This window comes from Pavona decussata, unplaced genomic scaffold (assembly GCF_977016875.1).
Source record: "Pavona decussata unplaced genomic scaffold, jaPavDecu1.1 SCAFFOLD_100, whole genome shotgun sequence".
Classification (NCBI taxonomy): domain Eukaryota; kingdom Metazoa; phylum Cnidaria; class Anthozoa; order Scleractinia; family Agariciidae; genus Pavona; species Pavona decussata.
The window spans coordinates 871534-898940 of NW_028145515.1; the positions used below are offsets into that span (position 1 = coordinate 871534).

General features: G+C 36.9%; 1 protein-coding gene across 1 annotated transcript in view; it reads right to left on the bottom strand.

The window, feature by feature from the left end:
• Nucleotides 1-27407, bottom strand: part of LOC146472218 (C-1-tetrahydrofolate synthase, cytoplasmic-like) — a 54661-nt gene that overhangs the window by 11596 nt on the left and 15658 nt on the right. Inside the window, exons 7-26 of the mRNA XM_085119606.1 lie at nt 24567-24619; nt 24357-24440; nt 23116-23169; nt 21054-21111; nt 20134-20226; nt 18147-18223; nt 13567-13622; nt 13152-13230; nt 12330-12424; nt 11475-11611; nt 10358-10404; nt 9241-9298; nt 7852-7901; nt 7094-7168; nt 6065-6167; nt 5181-5257; nt 3893-3972; nt 3116-3176; nt 2290-2358; nt 777-888 (exon numbers count right to left, since the gene is read on the bottom strand). Of these exons, the coding sequence (XP_084975732.1) occupies nt 777-888; nt 2290-2358; nt 3116-3176; nt 3893-3972; nt 5181-5257; nt 6065-6167; nt 7094-7168; nt 7852-7901; nt 9241-9298; nt 10358-10404; nt 11475-11611; nt 12330-12424; nt 13152-13230; nt 13567-13622; nt 18147-18223; nt 20134-20226; nt 21054-21111; nt 23116-23169; nt 24357-24440; nt 24567-24619 (1518 nt within the window). The remainder of the gene's footprint in view (nt 1-776; nt 889-2289; nt 2359-3115; nt 3177-3892; nt 3973-5180; nt 5258-6064; nt 6168-7093; nt 7169-7851; nt 7902-9240; nt 9299-10357; nt 10405-11474; nt 11612-12329; nt 12425-13151; nt 13231-13566; nt 13623-18146; nt 18224-20133; nt 20227-21053; nt 21112-23115; nt 23170-24356; nt 24441-24566; nt 24620-27407) is intronic.

The window sequence follows — 27407 nt, forward strand, 5'->3', positions numbered from 1 at the left end:
AAATAGTATCACTACAAGAACGCTCCTTTCTCAAACTGATATTAATCATGAAGAGGAAATTACGACTGTGAAGGCGGTCTAAAAATGTGAGCTAATTAACACAATTATTAATGGTTTGAGAAGCTATATCAAACACTCAAAAAAGTGCTTGAAGAAGAAGCATCTCTCTTTCATTCTACTTTCAAACATCTCGAAGTTGGATAAAAAACCTTGGCTGCGCCTCGTCAGTTCTCGGTGTTTAAAAATCGAATGCAATACTCTTCCTCGTGGTTGACATACTACGCCTAGGCATCTTAGTAAATCTTCAAAACCTCAAGGGAATGAAAAACTAAAACCCACATTATTTGACGCCAAGGGTCGCTTTGCCACCCCTACCACACTTAGCCCTTATCTCAAATGTCAAATATGTCAAACACTGTGGGAAATTTGCTGGACTGCTTGTGGCGCAGTCTACAATTGATGAAGTGATGAGTCATGAATGCCCCGTATGTAAATGTGAATTTGAGATAGTCACTAGGGGTGGTCACTGCCAGAGATTTGTTACGTCCCTAGTGGTTCTTATACGTCCCCCAAAGTCAGATTATGTCAAAGTACTGTTAGACGGGGCCTACGCGTTTTCGTCCTAATTTGAGAAGACTAGAAAGTCTAACCATTTGCAGATGTCAGGGCAAAGGCAGCACTTTCTCCTCAGTTATTTAAAGACCCTGAGTGTTGGTCCGGCCCGGAATCGAATACTCAACCAACTATCTTTACTTAACACGCTAATGTAAACGTACAAACAAATCCATTTGGTCCAACGAGCTTCAAAGCGATCCTATCTGCCAAAATGGAAGAATTCCCGTGTGCGATATTGGCAAACGGTCCAGCGTGCACAAAAACAGGACTGCCCTGAAAAGAAAAACAAGGAAAATTTGAAAAGTGAAAGTTGATACAAAGGGCTGATACAGACTATATCTGCGTATCATTTAGTGTTCTTGCAACGTTGCAGGATCCCAAGACATAAGTAAACCAAGTTGAACGGGATAAAAAGCTCAACGCTTAACTAGAAATGCTTTTTTACAAAAGACTGAAATGTTTTTTAGTTCAGGTGTGCGTCAAACATACGAGTATTTTTGCTGGGAGGTAAGTCTTGGTTTGCTTCTCGGCCGAGACAAAAAAAATTAATGTTCTTTCATTTGTCTGTTCGTTTGTTTCAATCAAGCTGAACATACTGCTGTTTTCTGAAGAAAACAAATGTTTCTGCATTAAAAATCTCATCCACACCTTAGTTTCTGATAAACAATTAAGCCAAGATAACCATTGTTTATGAAAAACATGGACGACTAGTCTACTATGACAGTGACGTGTAATACATTTAGCGCATTTTCTAATGATATTCTAATACGTTTTACAACACTGTGTGGGGGCTTTTAGCAGACTGTTTGTGCAGTTCATAATCATTGCGTTCGACGTAGAAAGAACGCACTCCTAATACAGATTGGAGTCGAGATTGTATGGAACAGTCGATCAACGAATGAATGGATCTTGGGACGCGTATCTGGCATCCCCCGCAGATTTTGCTGGGGCGGATGACATCATCACCAACTTGGCAAAAGAGAAAGAGCCTGGTGACATCGAACGTACTCCTTAATCTTTGATTATTACTGTACTAGTAATAATCAAGATAAAAATTAACGCAATTAAGTAGTAAGGGACAGTTACCCTTTCTCCAAAAACGATAGGAAGCTTCAGCAACGACGACGGCCACGGCAACGAGAACGTCAAAAAAGCAAAAGGCTTGATAACCAAAACAACAACTCTGCACGTGCATTACACTTTTTGGTACATTTCTTTGCCGTCACTCCACGACTAGGATGTGAAATGTCCTGATGAGAAGTTTTATGGAGGACATCAACACTCGACGACGAACTTTTCTTTCCCTATTTAAACTTGAGTGCAGTCTCCAAGAAGTCAACTCCAGACATTTCACCTTCATTTGACATTTAAATCGAGTCATAATAATCGCGACCGACGTTTGAAAAAACGCGGATTCATTTTAATACTGACGTTTTCGCTGCCGTCTCCAGACCACAGAGGCCGGCGACTACGTCCCCTACCCTTGATGACCTCTCATTTTACTGTAATAATTCTGGTTACAACAACAAAATTATCGCAATTACAAAGCAGCAACATTTTAAGTTATATCAAGAACAAAAATTCTATCAAAGGCAACAACAGAAACGTTGACTATCTCATCAGAGTTGGATGAAAGTTAACTGCAGTTATCATCATCATCATTATCATTCCCACCTCGAGTGTTTGCATCAAGTTAGGTTTGATTGTATCCTTCATGAGGACAGTCAGGGCACCTCCTACACCCTACAATGAAAACAGCAAGGATTACTCACAGTTCATGTGATTGCATAAGTTATTTCTGAGTTGAAACAACTGAATGTCTCTTACATGGGGAGAAGAGATGGCGCAGTGGTGAGAGCACTCGTTTCCCACCAATGTGGCCCGGGTTCGATTCCCGGACACGGCGACATATGTGGGTTGAGTTTGTTGTTGGTTCTCGTTCTTGCTCTGAAAGGTTTTCTCAGGGCACCCGTTTCCCTCTCCTAAAAAACCAATACTTCTAAATTCCAATTCTATCTGGAAAGTGTCCGCAATTAGTGCTCTGCGCCAAATTCACTGACACTTAAATGAAGCGATTTATATTTTCATTTACAGGATAACCAGTCTGTTTGGAGCAATTAACCAGTTCGATCACTCTCGACAACATTTAAGTCGTTTATTCCTACATTAGACTGCAAAACAGTCGGGGTTTTTTTGTGAATGCGTGAATTCTCGCGCGCGAAGCGCCCCCAGTCTCACTCAACGTTTCCACCTTCAAACCAGACCTTTCGTTTGGTGAGACCTCGCATTTCGACCAAACGCAAAAATACGGCTGTTTTGCAGTCTATTCCTACATAAGATCGTTAGTTTCAGAGTCGAAGTAACAGTAAGGTTGGAACATGCAGTATTTTGCAGACATGAAGAACAATTCAAACTTGATTTGAGTAATAAGCACTTAACGATCCAAGAACTAAATACTTTCAAATGATAGTTATTTACAAACTCAGAAGTATTAACAAACCAGATCATCTGCTGTTACAGGATCTCCGTTCTTATTACTGGCTACAACAATGCTTCCAAGCCTACAGAATTAAAACAACGATATTTCATTTTAAAAGACCTTACTATCGTGAATTTTATCCAGAATGATCATGTTTTTAATAAAACAATTATTGCACTGACGCTTGTTGGATATGAGCCTCGTTGGCTATCTATCATCTCATAACCAAAGCACGCTCGCAGAACATAAATTGTTAATTTTACAAATATACGTGAGACAAAAGGAAGAATCTCTTTCACTTGTCATTTATTTGTGCTTTGAACCACCTTCACAAAATTTACCCCAGCCCCCCTCCCCCTGGAGTTATTGAACATGAATGTCAGGATCTTTTTACTGTCAACCCAGGTCACGCGTGAACGGTATTTTCGAAATTTGAACGGAGTTTTGAAATTTACATGTCAGTTTTGAACATCGCCGACGAGATTTCAGAGTTTCCCTAGCTTATTGACAGGATAAAGCTATGCATTTTTCTTTACATTGCAAAATTGAATATTTCAAGAATAACAATTGTTTCTCAAGTATTTTGAATCTTTTTTTCAGTTAATGCGTCTTTTTCGGAACGATTTTTAGAGAAATGTCCAACATTCCATTCACACGTCGGACATTACAAAGAGAAATTCGAATGTTCATTTCATTCTTGGAAATACTGTTCACGCGTGACCTGGGTTGACTGTAATCTGTGCGTGCAAGCATAAGTGACACATTTTAATCAAGAATTGGAATGTAAAGCAGACAAACCTCTTTCTCATATCTCGGAGATCTGTGGTTAGAGCCAGGATGGCCATAATCTCGCTAGCCACAGTGATGTCAAACTGGGTCTACAGAAATGGATAGTATAATATGTTAAAAATTAGATCTTTGGATTATGCAATTCCTGAGTTTTGATTGGCCGGGGGCCATAGTTTATCAGCCATCAGCCATTCTCACCTTCAGTTGTCAATCAACCATCTGTTGTTCAAAAGCCGATTAACGGTTTAATCCATGATTAAATGATAACCGAGGTTTTCATCTCGCTCGTTAAAACTGTATTTGAAATCTTAATTTAAGCTAACGGTAAAGAGAAGTCTAAGACAAAACTGGGGGACGAAAATGCTTTGGAAGGATCATCTTTATTGATTGGTAATTAAACTCGAATCAAAGTCCACGTTAACCCAGAATTAGTCAACATGCGTCTTTTTCCTGTTTTCTACAACCCTTACGGATAAAATTGGCTTAGTTTTCGGAATAAACCCTGTTAGCCGAATTAAAAACTTATCTTATATTACTGTGGTGTGTTATGAAAATTTGAGGCACCGTTTTTCAGAGGACTCTTGAGTCAACAACTTGCCACGAGTGAATGGCATCTAAATTGGCATTTCACACTAACAAAGGTGTGAAAGGAAGGATGCGCCCTTCCCTATTATAGCGGAACTTCTTGTTAAAGCTAGAACAGCCAATTAGCCTATCTACATGTTCACTGTCGAGCTTAGATTCAAAGCTAGTCATCATCCACAGCCACACATACTTTTGACGGAAGATGTCTGGACCAAAAATAATGTCTATACATTCATTGCATTTAGGGGTTCTTCGAGGACAAAACATTTCTCATTAAGTGTTTGTACAGAGCTCAGAGTTAACTTCTTCTTCTTCTTCTTCTGAACAGCTGTGATGTGGCTCTAATATGAACGGACGCATGGCACCAATTGAATTGATATCGAGCTCGAGATCTGAATCGCTCTCTTACTTCTTGTCTAATGTGACGTCATAGCCTCGTTTCCGTTTAAGAAACAAATATGGCTGCTCGTGTGACCAAAATGTCAATTTTCTGTCCCCGATTATCCACTAAGAAATTAGTAACAGGGCAAATCAACGTTTTTTCTGTTATTTTATTGCATGAACTTGCGTTTTAGGTCAAATTTTTCTGGAACCTTGTTTCCCTTTAACAGAGGTAACATTGTGGAAAGTGTTTATCTTACAACTGCAATGCCATTATTTTGACTGCTGTATGCCACAGTCTACGGAGATTGTGTAAACAAATCTCTCCCACCTGCCGTGTCGCGTTCTTTTCTGTGGGTGACTGACCAATGGTGATTTTTCTTAGAAATCTGTCATTTGTGTCAATAACTATAATAAAGAAAAGCAATATTATTTACATGCAGACAGTTAAGTTTTCAAGCGCTGATTTCAATTTGTGCCAAAAGACTTTTCCCAAGCAGGGAAAAAGTGGCTTGAGGGTGTGCATGTAATAAAACTGCCGTTAAACCGGCATGAATTTGCAAGAGTTTTCCTTTTCCTCTCTCAGTATCAGTTCTGGTCTGAAGAAAAAGACGGAAACTAAAAAATAAAAATAAAAACCAAAGGGAATCGGACTTTTTTGACTTATTAAATGGCCGCCATTCATAGGTCCACGGGGTGGTCTACTCTTTTGTCTGGACATAGCTAAAAATTGGTAACATGCTTTTCTACTTTAACATACAAAAACTATAATATTACAGTTCCCTGGCTACATTATATAAAATACACCTTACTATAAGAAATAAACACTCCACAAAACAACGGGTTTCTTAAGTGAGGAAGAAAGTTTCATCCAATTTACAAACCCCGATTTTTTTTTTAACCACGTGATTGGAAATCGGGAGTAACTGGAAATATTTCGAGTGTATGATACAGCTTCTAAAATCACTGATAATTCTAAACGTCCTTCACGCTAGTGATTTCACTCTTTTTTTTTTCTTTTCATAAAATTGTCAATAACTTTGAAAACATTTACGTCGCGCTATTTTGTTTAAAGAGTCAATTTCAGAAACCAAATGAAGCGTTATTTTCTGTTTATACCCTTATTCTTTGGAAGGGACAATTCAAAATTTTTAAGAGTTTTCTTCTTACATCACTTTCGAGTTAACATTGCGAGGAGAATATCAAGTGAATCACCTCTCTGGAACGTGATGGTGTCTGGATCAATGTCCAACCTTGCAAACTTTGTGATCTCTTCAGCAGTCAGTTCATTAGGATCTGTTTTGTCAATTCCGAGTCTCTGAAAAAAAAAATTAAAAAGGCTGCTGTAGGCTTCCGTTGAATAAGGGTTGTTATCTGTGTTGAGCTTCATTTTTTCAAGACCACACATAGGGGATTTGCTATGCTTATGCATGAAATAAACATCTTAAATACAGATAGGGTGTCGGTAAATATTCTTGAATGGTGATAGAGATGATTTTAACTGAGGTACTTGAGGTCAATTGAGTGTCGAAAGTAATTCACGTTTGCTTCGCGGCTTCGCTTTACCACGCACTGTGATTGGCTGGCCAAACTCGCGCCACTTTCTCGACCAATGAGAAACAAAAAGCAAAACCAATCGTGACTTGCTCGCACGCGTTTTCCCGCGCTTGACACCGGTTACATGTATTGGCCTGGAGTTCTGATTGGTCCATTGCGCTGCTTGCTTCTCTCGTGATTGACCACAGTAATCGCTTTGGTTTTAGATTTACGACACTCAATTTCAAGCTGCTGTAAAGAAATGACCAAGCTCGGCACAAGTCTCCTTGTCGCTCTCTGGAGAGGGCATCAGGCAACTGGCGTACAAAAGTGCGACACTACTATCAGAGATTCATGTTTTTCTTGCAACCCCACACAAACTACAAAACGAGTATAGTCTATTAAAAAAAATACAGGAACTTAACGTTTACCAGAAATTTCGCTATCGCCATTAACATTTTTCAGCTCAGTTGTTCTATGCAGGATTAACTCAGGAGTAACATCAGTTTTGAATTCTAGCTTATGATTGATCGTGCGCATTTTGACAATTAAAAATTGTAAATTTACCTTGACAATTATTTCGAAATGTTACGCCACACATGCATCGAATAGTATGAAATTTATACAAACAGCTTATTGTTAACCATCGTTTTATTAATGCAAGTCTACACCAAAAGTACTTGGGATGCAAAAAATTGTAAAAAGTACCTTAAGCCTGCCCAGCATTATTTCAGAAAATTCCCTCTTTCCTTTCTTCTCGGGAACAAGCCTGCTATAGAGTGCCTGCATAATAAAACAAGAACACAAAATAATAAGAAATAAAGCCGATTCTTCTCTCCGGAATATTTATATTCCTTTGTTACAATTCACTTCTACAGAGACTAGAAATTAAAATGTATAACCTTCAGTTCTGAAGCTTTCCCTCTTATCACAAGTACTTGGTCAGCATTTTCATGTGGCTAACTTATCACGTGACTCTTTGGATCATGTGACAACATCTGAATTAAATACTAGGAGGTCGAAACCTCCGTCCCTGTTCAAAACCAGGTTTCCTCCGTATGATTGGGGAATCAGAGGGCTTTCAGAACCTCCTTGAAAACCCCTTTGTGAAGGAGCTTTCTGGTAAAATTTAATAATAATAATAATAATAATAATAATAATAATAATAATAATAATAATAATAATAATAATTATAATAATAACAATAATAATTATATTGAAGACGTCATTTGATTGCATCTGTTCTTTCTCTAGTTGATGAAACTCTTCTTAGAAATTGAAAATGTGCACTTCTTCCCAATAACACATTACAAAAAAAAACAAAAAACAAAAAAAAAAAAAAAACAATAACAACAACAAAAACTATAGTATATCATGCCCATTATTGGATTGTAGTGGATAGCAAGTTCAAGACTGTGGAAGAAACATTCCGAGGAACACAGTATTTCCAGCTCTGACAACCATACCTCATCTGATTGTGTTGATTCGTGAAACATCCGTGTATCGATGGCAGCAGCTGGGAAAAAAAAGATATCATGTCATTCACGTTTTCCTTAACAGGACAATAAGTTAAACACAAAAAGTAGCCGTCAATGCTAAGGCAATGCCTCACGCTACTTGCTTTAAAACAAAACTCCAACACAAGCTTCCTAAATTTGCTTAGCATATACTTGGGCACATGCAACATCTCCTGCGGTTGACATTAAGTGGCTTGTTGTGACAACAACAACAACAACAACAACAAATATCCACCGAAAGGTATGTTGTATCACCTTCACAGTATCGTTGGCTGAAACGTTAACCTACAGCATCCAGTGCTGTCTGGGACATTGCTCTAAGATTTTTTACAATTAAATTTGACCACCAGGGCCGGGTTGTTCGAAAGCCGATTAACGCTAATCCACGATTAGAAGTTAATCGAGGCTTTCATCGCGCTCGTTAAAAATGGTTTTACAGGCCAATTTCGAGTTGAAGGTAAAAAAAAGTCAGTAAAAACTGAGGGCCAAAAATCGTTTGGAAGAATCTTTATCGATTAGCAATTAAACTCGAATCAAAGTTCACGTTAATCCAGGATTAGCTTAATCGGGCTTTGAACAACTGGGCCCAGGGGTAGAAAATAGAGGTTTTAGATGTCCTGGTTTGAACTTGCGGTCAAATCTGCATTGGAATTGTTATGAGGACTGTTGTAAAAGCCTTTAATTGTAATACACCGTACCGAAAAAGGTCGCGACTGGCACATTTACCCATAATTCTTGACATACGAAAACCCTAAAAACGCTCATAAAATCGCACCGAAAAGTTCTAAAAACTTCAAACTTAGCATACACAAAGTTGTTAGTACAGGGACGATTTTCGCAACAAATACGGCTTTCTATGTGCATTGTGGCTGTGTTAGGTTCGCAAGGTATAAGATAAGATAGATAAGATAGTTTATTTAATGTCAAATATACAGGGGGTGGTCTCCCAGTCCCCCGAACCACAGGCTCATGATAAAAGTGTTTGACAATATATAAAAAGCTAATATCGTCAATAGCTACTAATTAAATTAAAAAATAACATCCATCTATAAAGACAAAGTGTACAGCCACCATCTTTTTCCATATAGTGGTTGAAGTGCCCAGTGGGGAAGGGCCTATGTGATAATTTGGCCTTGCAATCCAAATTTCTCTGAATTCGATCTACATTGACAGCATGATGACTGGTTATTAGTCAGACTAGATCAAACGTGATAACAAATCATTAACTTTAGTCGTCCAGTGTTCAAAAGTTTAACAAGTATGATTTATTTACAGTAGATGCCTCTGTGTTTCCCTTTCTAAACACTGACATTGGCTGTTTTCTAACTTAAGACTTACCCAAAAGATTGTTTGCTGCTGTTATAGCATGGATGTCCCCAGTCAGATGAAGATTGAACTAAATAGACAAACAAATTAGATTGAAAATTGACTAAACAGACAGTGATGGAATTTTAATTACTACCGTTGGCATCTATAAACGCATAAATATCAAATTAAAATCAGATATGGCACATGACAAATCATCAAACACTTCAAGTACTCAGGTATATGTGATTTCAATACTGTAGAAATCCACCATAATTTGTTCACATCAGCAATTAGCTCAAAGTTTGCAAGGAGGTTGCCTACATCACACACCCAATTGTTTCTTTTGAGGGATTTTCACTGCTTTCCTGTTTTGTATCATTTTTTTTCTTTGTCCGTATTTTAGGCCAATGTGTAATAAAATAAGCATGAAAGCTATAATCTGAAACTTCAAGTAAGATGTTTGCCACTTATTGATTACTAAACTGCTCTTAAACACTGCTAAGATCAAATCTTTTAATTTTTTAACAACAGACAAGTTGGCCAGCCTCGCATAGTTCTGGGTAACAGTGAAAGATGTAGACGTTTGTGAAATGTACTTTCAAAGTTCAATAGCTGATCATGTCTTGGAGCATTTCTTGAGTAAATGTCTTAGCACGCCATAAGTCTCCAAGTAATTCCCAGTAGTTTACACAGGTCATGGACTCAAGTCCCAGCAAAGACTCGGGAGTTTTTTCTCCTTCCATGGTTGTGACATGATGAATATCACATTTTATTATCTAACACACTGTAACACTGCACAAATATGATCATGACGCGGCAATATTCGTCGTTCGTAGTCAACAGATATCCTGCGATATACGTTATTTCGTGTGTCAGGAGAAACAACGGCAAAATAAAGATCGTCTCCAGCATTTCCGCAACTGTGCTTTGTAATACAATTGTTTTGTAAAACAATTATCCCCCTCAATCTTGTGGAATATCCCTTGATTTTAGCCAACTCAGCCTACGGCCGCGTCGGCTAAGTGTCAGGCGATATTCCACGCGATTTCGTAGGATAGTTGTTAAATTCTCAAACCTCCTTTATTTACTGATTTTAAAATGCTACTTTCAAAACCTATCCAGTCTAGAAATTTAATGTTAAACCAACCTCTTCCATGGGAATGACCTGAGAGTACCCCCCACCAGCAGCACCACCTAAACAAAAAAGTGCATTACAGCCAGCTATCAAATTGAAGCATGAGATGACAACCACGTTTGAGGGGAAACGTTAAGAGTCTGCTGGTGACTGGTCACCCATTGGTATCACCAGATGATAAGAAGGACATAAATACCATTCCCAATTAAGGTTCCAGTCAAGTTAGGGGAGACGTTTAGGGTATGTGAGGGACCCTCAAAGTAAAAGCATAGGTATTATTGTTAAGCAACAGAGTAGTGAAGCAGTAAATGATAACCTTTAGGTAGAACGTAAGAATAGAACACATGCTACAGAGTGCTTAGCAGATCTCTCCTCCAATTAAGTTGTGAAAAAGTACCAAAGTTGGAGCGTGGTAAGTATGGTGAAGAAAAATTGAAGGTAGGTTTGGGCATGAGTTGGAGTGCTAATCTTGAAATTGGAAAATGATGAACCACTATAATTTCATTCTCATTAATCTAAGAACAGTTCGGAATCAGCAAATCTTCCCCTTTTCTTGATATCACAAGTCAATACCTTTAACAAACTATGATCTTTTTGTAACAGTACGCTTTCTATCCTGCCAAAATTCCGACTTTGAACCATAACCAAGGAAAGGTTTTAAAAGAATGCAAAAGTACTGTTCTAGATGAAGTTTTTTGTAAGGCTCTTGAGGTCATGACGACGAGGAGTTGTCTAAACAAATCACCATGTTCTATTCTCTAATCTTGTACATCAGTAGGCATGCCTAGAAGCTAGCGATGCGTAATACGTGAATGGTAAGTCCAAAGTTTGATAACACATTACTACATAAGACAAAATAGCAGCTTTACCTAATTATTTACAGTTTTACTCTATTTACCAACAGTCGGGCGTAGTATGGATTATTCTACACTACTGGCACCAGGGCTGTCAAAACCTTTTTGACCACGTGTTGGATTGAGATTAACAATCGTGCTGTATTCTCAGTAAAAGGCCCTTTAGCAATTACGATCATCCATACCATCAGGGTCCTACAAGGGTATTTAGGCACAACAGGTGTTGTGGGTTGAGACCGTAAGTGGCAGCTGTGGGTGCTGTTTTTGAGACTCACCTTTGATGCCAAATGTTGGTCCTTGAGAGGGTTGTCGAATGCATGCAAAACAGTTCTTGTGTAAGTGAGCGGCCATAGCTTGGGACACACCAATGGTGGTTGTACTTTTTCCTTCTCCAAATGGGGTGGGAGTCATGCTAGGTGAGGTAAGTGTCACATCAGTATAGTGCAGTGGTATAGAGAACGCTTTGTTGGTGCGAGTAAGCCATTGTGAATGTGCTCAGATGGCGTTTATGATAACTGGCAGAAAAATTCCTCTGAAATATTTAACTCCAAAATGAGAGAGAGTAATTTAATCAAATGTCCAGTTACAACATCTTGTACAACCGAGAATCAAAATGTGGGATTGCTTCAACATTTAACAGAGAAATAACACAAAGCAACTACACTAAGACATTGTGCCATACATTCATGCAGGTTAAGACATCGCAGGTACAATGGTTCACAGCAGTGAGTGAGCTACAATTTCATTGAGACCTTTGCACGTACTGAGGCAAAGCATGCAATCAAAGTTTCACCTTAACAAGTTAAAGCAATATTGTTTTTCACCTCTAAACTAAGGGTGTGGCAAGCTTGTCTGTCAGTGCTAAGTTTGTCCTACAGTATCTCTCTGCCCCAACGTATAAAATCAGCACCAGAAAATAGTAACAAAAACCAGTCAAACTACTGGGCGGTAATGATGCTCTTACGGTTTATTAATGCCTCCCAGCCAGCTGCACTTTGCCCATATAAGCTGGCAATGATGAACAAAGTGGTTTGTTCCACTTATTTCGTTGAACTGGATGCAGACTTGACCTGCTTTAAATCTAGTAAATTGTTATTTAAACATTATCAAAGCAAGCCCGCCATCCTTACCCAGCAACAACAACATATCTTCCATTGGGGTGATCCTTGAGTCTTTCCAAAACGGCAAGGGAAACCTTTGCTTTCTTGTTTCCATAAAGCTCAATCTAAGGAGACGATTAGTTAAAACTAATAAGGGTCATGCATTCAATGAAATTTCAATGATCTAAGTAACAAAAAGTGAAAAAATTGTGCCTGTTTATTTCACTCATGAAAGGTCACCTGATTTCATGTATAACTGTTGTTTATAATAAATGAATGATTTCCAATAAATGAAGCCATCTCCAAACACATCAACAACAAACTATTTTACTGCCTATTTACTAAAGTCAGTTGTATGCCTATTCCGCATGAAGCTGCTGAAAATCAGTCCTCTTATGCTGACTACAAATGTATACCACTAAAAATGATTATTTTTCAGAAGGTTGGCATCTCATCATCACTGACGATTAAATGCAGTAAACTAAAACATTATCAAAGCAGCTGAGGTTTCAGAAGGCAATTTTTACAAATGCATCTTCAGAAGGTAGGTGGTGCATTGCTCAGCCTAAAGGGTATGACATAAATTGATGGGTTTCCAAAAAGGATGGAGTCAATAACGTTTTAAAAGAAAAAGTTGCACTTCTGCACTAAAAATACCTTTTCTGTGGACCTTTCTGGAAGTTGATGAAAATATGGCCTGACAAGTCACTTATAATAAGCATTCATTCTAGGTACTTTTAATTATGCAAGACTACTTTGGAGTATCATCATCTATAAGCCTATCTTAGCATGGTGCATGTTAAAATGTGATAATCAGTTTTGGACTACAATCCATTCTACATTACAGTTTACCTCATGGTCAAGAATTGTGGCTTCCTTTGCTACTGTGGCGATATTCTTGGGAAATTGCTCCTTTGAGATATCAATATCACTATAAAAAATACAGCTGATTAAAAATTGACCACAACTGATGTCATACGATGAAACTGTACAAACAGATGTACATGATAACAAGTTATCTCATTTTGAATAAACATTTTTAAAAAATTCCAACCAACTGGGTCAAAAGCTATCAAGCTATTTTCTTCATTTTAAAAAAATGTACCAATACAACTACCAAATACAGTTCCTTAATTTAATTTTTCTCAGGTATCTGCCTGGTTTTTTAAAGAAAACTCATACATATCCATAAGCTTTAAAACAGCACCATCCAAAGATACATTTTTTTAACATCTGCTTTGAAAAATAACAATAAAAATTACTATACCTAGGGACAGGTCTTTTCAGATTAAGTGGAAGATAGCGAATATTCCAAGGCCCTCCCTGTAAAGTGAATCAAAAGGAAAAAACACACATTGAGTCACCAATGAACTTGGAAAATTTATTGGCAGCGCGTTTTGTGGATATGGCAGACTCTTGAAATCATAAGCACTTAAACGAAACATAAATGCAAAATCGTAAAAAAAGTGCAGAACATTTCTGTCTAAAAGATGTCACATCCACGATGTTACAAGATTTGATGCACGTCCCAAACGGAAATCAAACCCAAAATTTTTCATAAAGGATTTCCAAATAAATGAAGAATGCAATTTAATGTTGTCTTGAACCATTGAGTGGGTTTCATTAATACATGAACCATCCCCAAAGTCAATTGTCCACCTTTCAAAATTCCCATTAATTGTTTAGTCTTTTTTAGATAAAGAAAGTGCCAATAATGCAGAAATCACATGCATGCACTAGCGCAAACAGTAAGATACACTGAAACAAAAACAACCACACAAACAAAAATGTAGGAAACAAAGTTTTAAACTACGAATCAAATAAGTAAATCTAAACAAAAAAAAAAAAAAAGAAATGTAAGTAGCAAAAACAAAACAAAAAAGACGGCAACAAAAGCAAAAAGGACCATTACCAGAACTGAAAGAAGCAGATTTGTGAGAAGAGCTTTCATGACTGTTGACATCATTTACTAAACAAATATAACTACCAGTAATTAACAACTTACGGATGGTGCCTCCTAGTACAGAAGTATTTTTGCGCAGTTTACGACTATGCAGGAAAAGTAGGTCTTAGTATTAAACCAGGATGGTGAGTTGAATACCATGAAAGATACAAGACAGTTATCCACAGAATAGGAAAAATGACATCACATATAATTTACCACATATGTCCTTCGTGTATGTCCAAATCCGTATCTAGCCAATTCCCTTTGACACAAATAAACTTAATAGTAAAAAGTCAAAGGGTGGCTATTAGACAGAATCAAGATGCCTTTCAGTTTAAACATTACAAATTAGTCACAACATCAATTACTCACAAAGTATACTTTATTTCAATCATTCATTCAAATATTATGCATCCGTATGTCATGTTGACCACTGAGTGGTAAAAATATTGATTTAGGGTTATTCTTTCACACACTCAAATTTATAACAAGCTTCAAATGTTACATATCACCTTGCACCATTGTACACAACTTAACTTACGATTGCACTTATGATGCTGTTCCCTGTCTGACTGGCTTTAAAAATGTTACAACCGAACATTGTACAAGCATTGCAATAACGTTAATATCTAATATGTACATTATGTAACATTACATTACACTTTTCAAACAGAAATATTATGTTTTCCTAAAACAAGCACTCATCTCTAAGTAAGGGAAGGACCTGTGAAAGCAGCAAGACAGTTCTCCATCTTGGAAATCTAATACAATACATACTGCCTAAAGCAAGAACTGGGTAACCGATAGTTACAGCGTTTGTTGGTTAAAACTCCAGGAGATCTTACAATTGATAGTGGATGGTCAACAATGAAATATATTTTAACTATTTACAGATCAGTGGAAAACAATGTCACAACTATCATTCTTCCCTGAACAATGATGTCCAAAACTGACAAATAACTGATCCAAATAAATAACTGAAAACAAAGCTACAGTGTATTTGCTATACACATCCATGATTAATCCTTATCTAATCCTTTCACAGACAGTTTTTAACTGGTCTGCTACAAGTACACAAGTCATATTTTTCTTGTTGGTGAATTCCAAAATGAAGATGTTTGAACTACAGTACTTTGTTGACTCCACGATTCTCCTTCAACAGAAATGGCACAGAAGTCTATTGCAACTCAAAAGCAATGGCACCTTCATCTTTGCAAAGCTGAAAGATGTTTAAATGTTTTACACTTAATAGCATCTAATGGAGCCAGCAAAATTGGTTTTAAATGAGCCAAGATAGATGCAAGGAGAATTTACTTCAATGAAGACCAGAAAACAAAGCAACCCGGGATAACAGCAATGATCCAGAATTAGCTTTTAACAACGGAGCTTCTTGTCCTTGTGCAAATGATGTTAAAATGTGTACAAACTTTCACAATAATGCTACAAAATAATGTCTAAAAAATAGTTTGATGTGAAATGCCATAACATCAGCCAATGACACATCACAGACCCCACCAAAGTTTTTTAGCCAGAAGACAACCAACATGATGTCAAGAGGAAGGATGAGGACTTCAAGATGCAATAAAATGACAGAGATTGCATTCCACAGCCATTAATTTTTATGTGCCAAGCTAGATAATAACTAATCAGTTCAAAGAATCTCAAGACTGTAAGCTGTCCCACAGGTAATGGTGACTGTATCATCTTGACATTTCCTTTTCGTAATTTTAAGCCACACGAAAATCATGCTTTGGCACTTGGTATGCAGGCAAGAAATGGCATGATATAAAGATAGAATCGACCAAAAAAGATATCGTATAAAACAGTATAAACTCAGATTCTCATTAACCAATGTCTTTCCAAAACTTTGCGTGTCAGTGACGCTCATCAGTAAGGGTTGATTAAAGTTAAAACTTTTGAGTTGCTGTTGAAATAGAGTGGCAGTGAACGACTATCAAGCTGGAACCTGCAGAGGCAAACAATAGAAATCCTAGCAAATCTTACAGCAGATGCAGTAACGACTGGTAACAACTGAAAGGTAAAGAACGTACAGCTGCATGTGACTTTGGTCAAGAAAGATGACTAACCATCTGGTCAAAAGGCACAAGATCTTTGATTTAATTCTGTGGAACATTGTCTTGTATCTCACCTGGTCACAGATCCTTCCCTGACTCAAAGAAAATAAAATTAACAAAAAAGAGTTAATGTGAACAGTGGAAGGAAAATAAAAGCAATAAAAATGCTCTTTAAAAAGTCATGTCAAATCATACTACTTCTTAACAAAATATTTTAGACATTGTAATGTATTCATTAAACATGACATTGTACGTATTAACAGTTAGACCAGAAAATGGCATGACCCAATTAATGCAATTAATGCTACAAGATATAAACACTGAGTAGTCATGCGAAAATACATTATAAATTCAACTTCATTTCAGTGGTGTTTCACTCCCGATAATTGAGTTACAAGTATGACTACCCTTTCTATTACATGTACATGTAACTGCAGTTACATCACAATAATTATAATACTAAAATTATAGATTTCGTTAGCAAAGAACAAGAATTACATGCAGTCATTAGCGTTACAGTACTTATGAGAGACAATTTGGCCATGTCAGATATAACAAACTGAGGGAAGTTCCCAATTTGTAAGTGGTATTGATAAACAAAGTTTTGAAGGTGATGACAATTGGATGGAATTGGCATTTCACATGGACATAAATAGATGTTTATTATTTTTGATACAAATGAAGCGATATTTAACATAGAGTTTTGGGGATGTTTAATATTGCACACTTTGTGTGTGGGTAAGAACTTTGGTTTTCGCGGGCAAGGCGACCTTCAATGGTGAACACTTCTAAAGCTGAATATGGATGCTAAAATTCATAAATGACACTGACACAAAAATACATTGAACCCTTTCTGTTGAGTAAGCCTGTTAATCATGTAATATGTTTCTCACTTTTGAGTTGGGAGTCAATTTAAGTATAACCTCAAAATTTAGAATAATGGACATGAATGTCATGTATGCTCAGTAGCTTTCACTTGAATGGTCATACCGCTTTGGGATTTCCATACTTAAGAGCTAGAACCCCTTTGTACAGCATAATAATAATAATAATAATAATAATAATAATAATAATAATAATGATGATGATGATAATAATAATTACGGTTACGCTGCGTTAGTGCCTTGTGTTGCTTCTTAACTGTATATCATTAGCATACAGACGTTTTAATTGCTATATAATAATAATAATAAAAATAATAATAATAATAATAAATGAATTGTGAATAGGTTTTTTAATAGCTTTTTTATATACTTTTAACTTGTAAATAGCAATTTGTGTGGAATATTTTAATAAAGAATTATTATTTTTATATATATATATAAAAAAAAAAAATAATAATAATAATAATAATAAATTATTATTATTATTATTATTATTATTATTATTATTATTATTATCATTATTTAGGATTTCATCCACAGACTAAAAAATTAGAACTGCCTTGTACAGCTTAGTAAAACACACCAACAGAAAGTACTGGCAGTAGCTTTTATCTCAATAGTCACACTTTAGCATTTCATCTACAGGAACCACCTTGCACAGCACAGTAAACCACACCAAAGGAAAGTACTGCTCAGTAAGCTTTCATTTGAATGGTCACACTTTAGGATTTCCCTCACAGACTCAAAAATTAGAAACACATTACATGATGCTCGTAATTACATTTATGTATCTGAGAGGGAAAGAGTGTAAGCTTTCCAACCTTTCCAAACAGAATACATCATAAATCAAATGCGCTTTGAAGCCAATTCATTTACGTATCAAACGCCTAAAATATGGAAACAGTGGGGCCAAAGACAAGCCCATTCTCAGGGTAGGAGAGACCTTTTGCATGTGAAGAGCCCTCTTTGCACTATCCACTGTGTTCATCATTAACATTGCTACTGTCATTGGGCCAACACCTGTCAAAAATAAACACATAGAAGTGTTTCAAACAAGACCATTGTTCTGTCGTAATTTGTAATAATCGTCGAATTTTGTAATACCTATCGCACTATGTAATAAAATTGTCGCACTTTGTAACACCGGTCACACTTTGTAATAACACTTGTTGCACTTTGTTATAAGATAGCTGTCACACTTTGTAATAAGCTTCTAAATTACTTTTGAATTCATACGATGGTCGGTGGAAAATAAGTGAATTAACTAATTACCCAGGGCACAAATATTGCATACTAAACTGAGGGGACAAAAAAGAAACGTGTGCTTCTCCAGGCTTCTCGCAATTGTTATTTGTCTTGACTACGATGTATCGTAACAGAAACACTTTGTCATCACGAATAATGACTTTTAAAAATCGGTTTTTTGAGTGTGAATGAGTCGTAAGTACATGTGCTGAGTCACCTTCTCAATCACTTCACCACAGTGGTCTTTTAGGTTTGGCGATTGGGTATGTGATTTCATCATGGTCAAACGTAAGATATATATGAAAAGTCTGCAAGATAACACTTTCACTTTAAGAGTTCAAAGAGGATAAGCTTTTTGTGAATGAGTGAGTTTACTTAATCATTAATTTTTTTAACAATTTACATTTTTTTTGAGTGAGGTACATGTATGTAGACTGGACAGCACTGTGTGTCTCTGTTTTCTGTCTGAATGTGACATACAGAATTTAACCAATTTATCTATTAAATACTTCCTATTTTAAAACTTTTTTAGTTTATCGAAAAATAACTGAGTCAACGTACAGATGCACAAAAAATTTATCAGCTTTGAGCTGCATCAAGGTAGAAACCCCATCTTTACCTGACTTTTCTTATTTCTTATGCTTGACTGTGGTTACATATTTATGGGGTTAACCACCCATCCCACTAAAATAACATTAATACCTACATGAGCAGCATGGCAAGATTTAAAGATCTTTTGTGAAACAAAGGTGTAAAGAAAGTTTGATTACAAACTTTAAAACAGTGAAATTCAGTAACTGTCCTGTCTTGAAATTAACTTTACATAAATCATATAAAGGCTTGTGATCATGCGTTAACAAAATTAATTATAGCAATTCACTAATATATATTGCACCATCAACTATACAGATTGCAAAATTCTTTTCATTGATAGGATAACTAAATGTGGATTCAGTGTGGAAGATTTGTTAGTTTTCTCCCATTACCACCGACATTAATAGAAGAAAGATCCTCGCAGTTACTACGCAACTTAAGCAGCTGCGAAAAGAAAGCCTGAAAAAAATTCAGGCTTAAACCAGATTCGAACCGGCATCGCAGAGGTCGTTGGTTCAAATCCCGTTCAAGCCTGAAAGTTTTTCGGGCCTTCTTTTCGAAACTGCTTAAGTTGCGTAGTAACTGCAAGGATATTTCTTCTATTTGATCTTTCATCCGCGGTTCAAAATATATGTTTCATATATTTACATTAATTTTATTCATTCATCCTTCACGGGTATATTACGAACTCACAATATGACCAGCTCCCAGTTGGCTTGATAGCCCAGTTGGTAGAGCACTGCACAGGCATCGCAGAGGTCATGGGTTCGAATCTCATTCAAGCCGAATGTTTTTCAGGCTTTCTTTTCACAACCGCTTAAGTTGTGTAGTAACTGTGGGGATCTTTCTTCTATTTGATCTTTCATCCGCAGTTCAAAATATATGTTTCATATATTTACATTTAACTACCTACATTATCAACTTGTCTCAACATTGGGCAACTTGTCTTTAGATTTTTGACTTTTTTTGGATTCTGCTGTACAGTACATTTACACTGTACACTGACAGGACTTCAGATATTGCCAAACTGCGTTTTGTTCTTGTCAAGTTTTCTGACAGTGAGGGAGTTTTACATTGTCAGTAGTACATACCCCCTGGCACAGGCGTAATCCAGCTTGCCCTTTTCTTTGCCTCTTCAAAATGCACGTCACCAATGAGGCGACGCCCACTCTTCTTTGTCTCATCTGAGAAAATTAAACATAAATAATCTTAAATTCCGATAAATGTTTTTGGGATGGACCTTCCAATACATACTAGGTATTTTAACATAGTTTTTGACTGCTGGAAAACTAGATCTTAACAAGGGAAATAGGAATCCAAAAATAAAATTGGGGGTGACTATGCATTTTTAGAGATAATAAATATTAAGCAACAGTGATTCAAAAAAAGCATTAAAATGCAAAACACGGTATGGCATTATTCCCAAATTAAAGCTTAATTATCTTTGAAGAATGAGTGGTCACTGTTTTTGTAGGCAAATTGCTGTTAAGAAACCTGAGTTTCTCGGATCATCCAAAGATGTGCAGAATGTATGCGCAGTTACAAAAGAAGGCATCACAGAGTCCATCACAGGGTTATGGATATTTGCTTTATCAACAGAGTTGATAACTAAATGTAAATTGGCTGCTGAAAGAGATTCAGATTCAAGTGACAAAGGGCGAAACACCTCAAATGTCAGCACAGCGATTCGAAGGGCTAAGACTTAAACGAAGGGAGAACGCTCGAAATGTCAGCACTCAAATCTCTTTACATCGGCCAATTTACCTTTAGTTATCAACTCAAGTGGTCACCATAACACAGCACCGCAGTTTCTTTAGAAACCAACCCCCTTATGAATCACAGGATTACCCCAGGTGTGCATGTATGCCGCTGGTACACATTTGCACACTTGGCTGATGACAGACAATGTGATGTAGAGTTTCTTTTCGAGGAAAGGAAACAATATCATAACACACAGAACAACCTAGCCTTGAACCAACAAACACTCTGATGTCTGATTGAAATTCCATACCTGGAATCACATTAATCCCACAATCAACAACCACAGCGCCTTCCTTTATCCAGTCTCCCTGAAATTGGACAATTGTGGTTATTGAATAGTGGCACAGTGATCAAACAATAACAAACTAATGACGACCAATATGTTACAGATTCTTAGATGATGTACATGTAAATCAGTACAGAGTTTATTCTAGAGTGATGCATTGTGGGATTTTCCACAAATGCAAATAATTGTGCATAGAAATTGCAAAAGTACAAATGCATGCCACAGATAAATTTTACCAACTGGAGGAAGGCTATGCTCCTGTTTCAAAGACTGCTTGCTTGCCTTTTGTGGAAATAGTTAATCAAAGTACATATTCAGGTTTTGAAATTATTCTACGGTTTCTCAAAATGCAACGCTGCAAATTTAATTTGCTATCAAACCAACATAATACAGTCGAACCTGTATATAACGGCCCTGTATTAAGCGGCCACCCTCTATTAATCGGCCAGTTTTTAAAGTCCCGATTGTTTGCTCATAGGAACGCTCATGTATTTGTTACCTGTATTAGACGGCCACCTCTATTAAGGGGCCGCGGCCACCCTGTAGCAGTCATATGTTTGTCTTTCTTTGTTATTTTTACCTGTATTAAGCGGCCACCCTTGAATGGAAACTAAGCCATATGTTATTTTATGCGGTGTTTTATGGTTTAAAATGCGATCCAGCATCACTATAAAGAAATAACATGTACAAAGCTACTGTAAGCCGATACTCAGCCGTTTAATATAGTTAAACGCTTTTCAGATGTCCGCAATGTGCTGAAGTACAGTACCATATCACGAATGCTGAAAAAAAGTTTGTTTTGAATATGCTTCCCTCTTTAGCAAGAAATTCCTTTTTAATTAATTTGTTCTTCAGCCATGTGACATTGAACATTGAGCGTAACAACTATGAAATGACGGAATGAGATATTTTGTTGTGAACTGTTAGTCATAGAAATCGAGCACTGTATACCGCAGGAGAGTAGAGGACAATTTATTGTATAGTACTTTTACACAATGTTATACGTATATTATACCGTTAGGTTACAACTTGGCACTGAACTTTGTTTAAAGTGTTGATCACTTGAAAGAGTGTTGATTGTCCTATTGTTTCCTTGGATGAACTGTTTTTGTATGATACACTATTAAAATTGACATTAGACCACCCCCAGTGAGTATTTTTAGTGATCCTGCATTAAGCGGCCACCTGTATTAAGCGGCCAGTTACTCAAGTCCCGAGGGTGGCCGTTATATACAGGTTCGACTGTATAAAGTTTTCCTTACAATATTTCAATATTAATTTATCATTAATTTTATCATTTTGCACTGTATAAGATGCTGAAATGTCTTGGGCACCTTTTCATGAAAAGATTGAGACCCTCTCAAATCTCCAACGGGCGCCTTGGAGGTGCCAAATTCTAATATAAATTCTGGACATGTACTGCTGTATAGTTGTACATGTATGTATTTGCTGTTGATACTGTTTTTCTATGATTACATGATTGTATACAGTGTATACACTATATCACTAGTACAACCACTGAGGGCTTTTACAGTGTATGAGCAATCAAGGAATGATAGTGATCACACAGACACCAGGCTATACATGAACATGATATGAAACCTTTGAAGCAAATTAAAGAACAATGTATTCTTTGTGACAGAATAACATTTTGTATGTTAAAGGCCCACCTTCACCCAGGAGTCATTGCGGTCGATTGTTTTTGTTTTGAAATGCTGTATTGTCTAAACGCGTGATCTTATTGGCTCTCCGAACTCAAGCGGTTCATGCGGGTTTCCTCTACGACTCGTGCTGGAGGGAAAGAATATTCGTGATCGCTTATTGCTTTCTCACTCGACTTGCGCTCAAATAAAATGGGAGGGTTTTCATATATGACAGTTGAAAACTGTCCCTAGGCGCGCAATACATCTTGGGTGAATGTGGGCCTTTAAAACAAAGTTTCACCAATTCTGAATGCAAAATGGTTACGTCCACGAATCAATATTAATAACAAATTACCAATTTTAGACAGAAGAAAAAAGCTCACCTTTACAAAGTCAGCTCTGCCAATGCCAACAACAACAATGTCACCTCTCTTCACCTGTCAACCATTAAACAATTTCATGATATATTCATTCACTCATTCATACATGTATCTTCAAACTGTATCCGGTCAACTCGCCTACGTGCAAACTCGCCTACGAACAAACTCGCCTACAACTTGTCAGCTCGCCTACGTAGGCGAGTTCACTCAAGTAATGTATGCCTTTTAAATAACTTTATGTTCTATCTAACTCGTTCTTTAATCCATTAACCTAAACAAGCGCGCTATGTTGTAAATTCGCCTACATAGGCGAGTTAACCAGTAGGCGTAGGCGAGTTGGCATAGGCGAGTTTGCACGTAGGCGAGTTGACCGGTATTCCTTCAAACAATCAATCAATTGATCAATCATTCATTAACTTGCAGGCAGCTCAATCTGAGGGGATACAACAAAACCTAATTCATTATTATATACACCTGTACATGTAGGTCATGTGTGTCAAAAGAAAGTTTGGAAAGTGGACAGACAGGGGAGGGGTGGTGAGATGAACTGGAACAGTGCAAGTGTTGTTAAAGCTGTGCACAGCATTCGGATAGGATTCCGATAGGATTATTATGCTGTAATTTCATTTATGCAAGGAGTCTCGTTATTGGAACTTATTGTTCTGTGAGTTCTCTCCTGTCAGAGGTTTCTTCCTGATGTTTTTTTTCTCCTTTTGCGAAGTTTATAAAATAAATAAAAATAAATAAATAAATAAATAAATAAAGAGTGTTTTGCATTTGTATGGTAAAACCAGTGAGAATTTTCTGCCAAGTGGACCAAAACGATTGGAGAATGGTGTTCATTATAAAGAGCAACCAGTTGTTCCATAAGGAAATGAAAAATACAATATTAATTATTCTTGGCTACCAATAGCCCTTTTCACGATTAACTCTGCTCATTTGAATTACAATGAAATCTAATATGTATGTGAGGCAATTTCGGGCTATTTTGTGGTTTTAGCCCGAAATTGCCTCGCATCCACGTTAGATAACATTGTAATGTAAATGAGAAAAATCAACCGTGAAAAGGGCTATTCCAGGAAAAACAGAAAAGAGTTTTAAATCTTAGGGCATTCCTTTTTTCCCCACACAATTTCCAATGGAAAGAGCTGACCCATTTGATGTTGCCATTGTAACAAAATAGTTTTTCTACACAAATGGCAAGCCCTCCAGCTTACACTGTACTTAATAGGGATCAGACTTACCACACCAGCCAAGTCTTTGGTCTTGGAATGGCAAGTTGTCACTGTGGCATGATGCCATTTGAGAAGATCTGCCATGGGTGAACCCTGCAAAGTAAGATGATAAAGCATTATGTTCATGACCACACAATGTAAGTTAATTTAATTAACCTGCCAGTTTTGAAAGAGCAAAATGTTAATGAATGTGTGGTAAAAAAAAGCAAGGCTGCTTACCACTATCTTGCTGCGTCCAAGGACAACAGCTTCTTTACCTACAATCTCTGTCCCTGTTAACATCAAATTGGAGGTTGTCAGCTCTCTCAACATTATTAATGAGGCAATCAGCTACTCAACAAACAGTACATGTACATGCTCACAATCCACTGATTTCTTAACAGCCCACACAATCAGAATTTTGCTCCGGTGTACATTCTGGCAGGCCTCTAATGAGACAGAAGTATCATGAGGTTTTTGACCTCTTTTGTTAAAAAATGGTGAAATAAGACCTTCACTTTGCTACAAAATAATTCTAGAACAATGAGAGTACAGAAATCAACCCAAATCAATATTCTTGACAAGAACAACTCGTACTCTCTTTTAGCCCATTTTTGAAACAAAAATGCGAAAACCATTCTCGTCCCCAGAGCCGCCTGGTCCTCTTAGCCGCTGGAGGCTGGGCACGAGGACCAAGTGGCTCTGGGGACACAGGATTACGGAAGTCCTAGATTCTAGGACTTCCGGTATTCATGTATGAAGTCTTGAAATGTCATCAAATTTGGAGAGAATAACATGGCGGCTGCTAGAGGCGAAAAAAGGTTATTGAGATACTGGCGAATGTTCTGCGTCTTCTTATTTTGGAATCGATTTCTCTTCGTGAGAAGCTTGGGAAAGCAATTAGAATTATTGTCGAAAAAAGGACGGATGTGTCAGATGTCTCTACCTTCGACAAATCCTTGATATTCCAGCTTTGCCCTTTGTTTTGACTCATGGCTGGAGGTCAGTGACTCCATCATTTTTGTCGCATCGCCGTTGAATGCGCTGATGCGAGATCAGATATCAAACTTGACAGCATGAAACTACCATCTGTCACATCTTCAATGATTCTTTGAAGTGAATCGTTAGACTTCTCTGTATCTCAAATGGAAGGAATATTAAAAGTGTATTTAAGTTTATTGGGGGGAAAAAGAATTGGAAGGTTTTGGACAGTATAGAGATTAGGGAAAAGATCAAAGCAGCTGTAGTTGATGAGGCACATCTCATTGCAGAATGGTAACAAGTTTTATTCTACTTCTTTTCACAATAAACATATAGATACTCTAGAACTATATACTTTGTGATCAGCCTAAATCACACTATACAAACCTGTGAGGGTTAATCTGTCATTATATTAAAGTTGTACAATGTTATGCAAATCGTTAATGGAAAAATGACTACAGTACGTTCGCATTTTTAGGATGGAACTGGTGTTTCTATGTTTATTACACCTATTTTAAAATCACTGGTGATCCTTGCAATCCGATTGGCTCTCAACAGTGCGATTTATTCACGAATCACACTATTTTTTTGTCTCCAAATCGCTCCCTTTACCCCATGAAAATAAAATAAAATAATAATAACCACTTAAAAACGTGTTTCTTGAAGCAGCCTATTATAACATGGACAAAAAGAAATGTGATTTCAAAATGGGTGTAATAAATTACTAAATATTGAACTTTGCACTCCACTCAGTTCTATTAACAATTATGCTTTTAATAATTTTTATACATGAATGCCATAAGAAGAATAATCTGTGCCCATACTGTTATACAGATGACTCATTATTATCAGACAAACTAGTAACACTAGCACTCCATCTCAATTATTTATGCCTGCAAATTAACTACCATACAGATTCATGGGATTGGATTATCCATCTCTGCTATAAATTCACCCATAATTTTTGACTTCAGCACACATTATTTAACTCATTCACTTATTATATTACACATTGACGTTTGTGTGTTTAATCATGTTATGTAGCCTTCAAGAGACTTATTTTGAGTTCATTGAGTTCAATGAGTGTTCCAAATATTACGTAAATTAAAAAGTTGTTCTAAAAAAGACCAAATGTTGAATGCAATTTCTATTCTGACAATTTTTCTATTATACAATTTCAAGGAATTTTCATATTTTCAGTGACACTCTTTTTGTGTCTCATAGATAATTCTAGCTGGTATTAGATTTTAAGGGATGATAGTGCACATGTAAATTATTTGTGTTGCTCTCTTCCACTTTCAAGTAGGTAATTTCCCAAATTCCACCACCACCCCCTCCCCCCTCCCCCGAAAAAAAAACAATTAAACATTGTTAATAATTAGTAATATTCATAGGGAAATAATTATTTTTTAGACCTGTTCCTGGTATGCTAAGTGCCATGTTTCCAAATGTACCTATAGTTGCACTGACAGTGACAGCAACAGAGAAAACAAGAGATATAATTTCAAATTCCTTAGAGATAGTGGATCCTGTCATCATATCATTGAAGGGAACTCAAACAGAAAGAACATATTTTACACTGCTGCTAGTTACCACAAACATGAAATAGAGGCCTTCTTGCTGCCTTACATCGCAAAGCTAAAGGAGCTGAAGGAGATGTCCCTTACTGTACTTTATTCAAAGTTACAAATTTGTGGGGAACGGCGCTCCAGCCATTTGTGATCGTCGCTTGAGCGAGAAGCAGTTTGCACCGATAGGCTCGGGAAATTTAGCCATTCAATGGCGTAGAACTGCGAGCTCTTTCACTTTTGTCTCAGCCAACGAAAGCTCTTGCGAAGATAGACTCTTTTTCATTAAAGACTGCAATTCTTAAATGTTGTTTTTTTTTTTTGTGAAAGCAAGGTTGATGGAGTTTTTTTAAGGAAAATTATCATCGAGCGAAACTTCCCTTCCCGATACTCTAACTGAGACTTTTGCCAACTCCACACCGTGTTTCCTTCATGAAACTATTGACAGATCAGTGGTTTCTAATTAAAACCCGTTTGATTATAACACCTACAGATGTTTAAAACATTTGCCAACGGCTTTTTCGGAGAATCT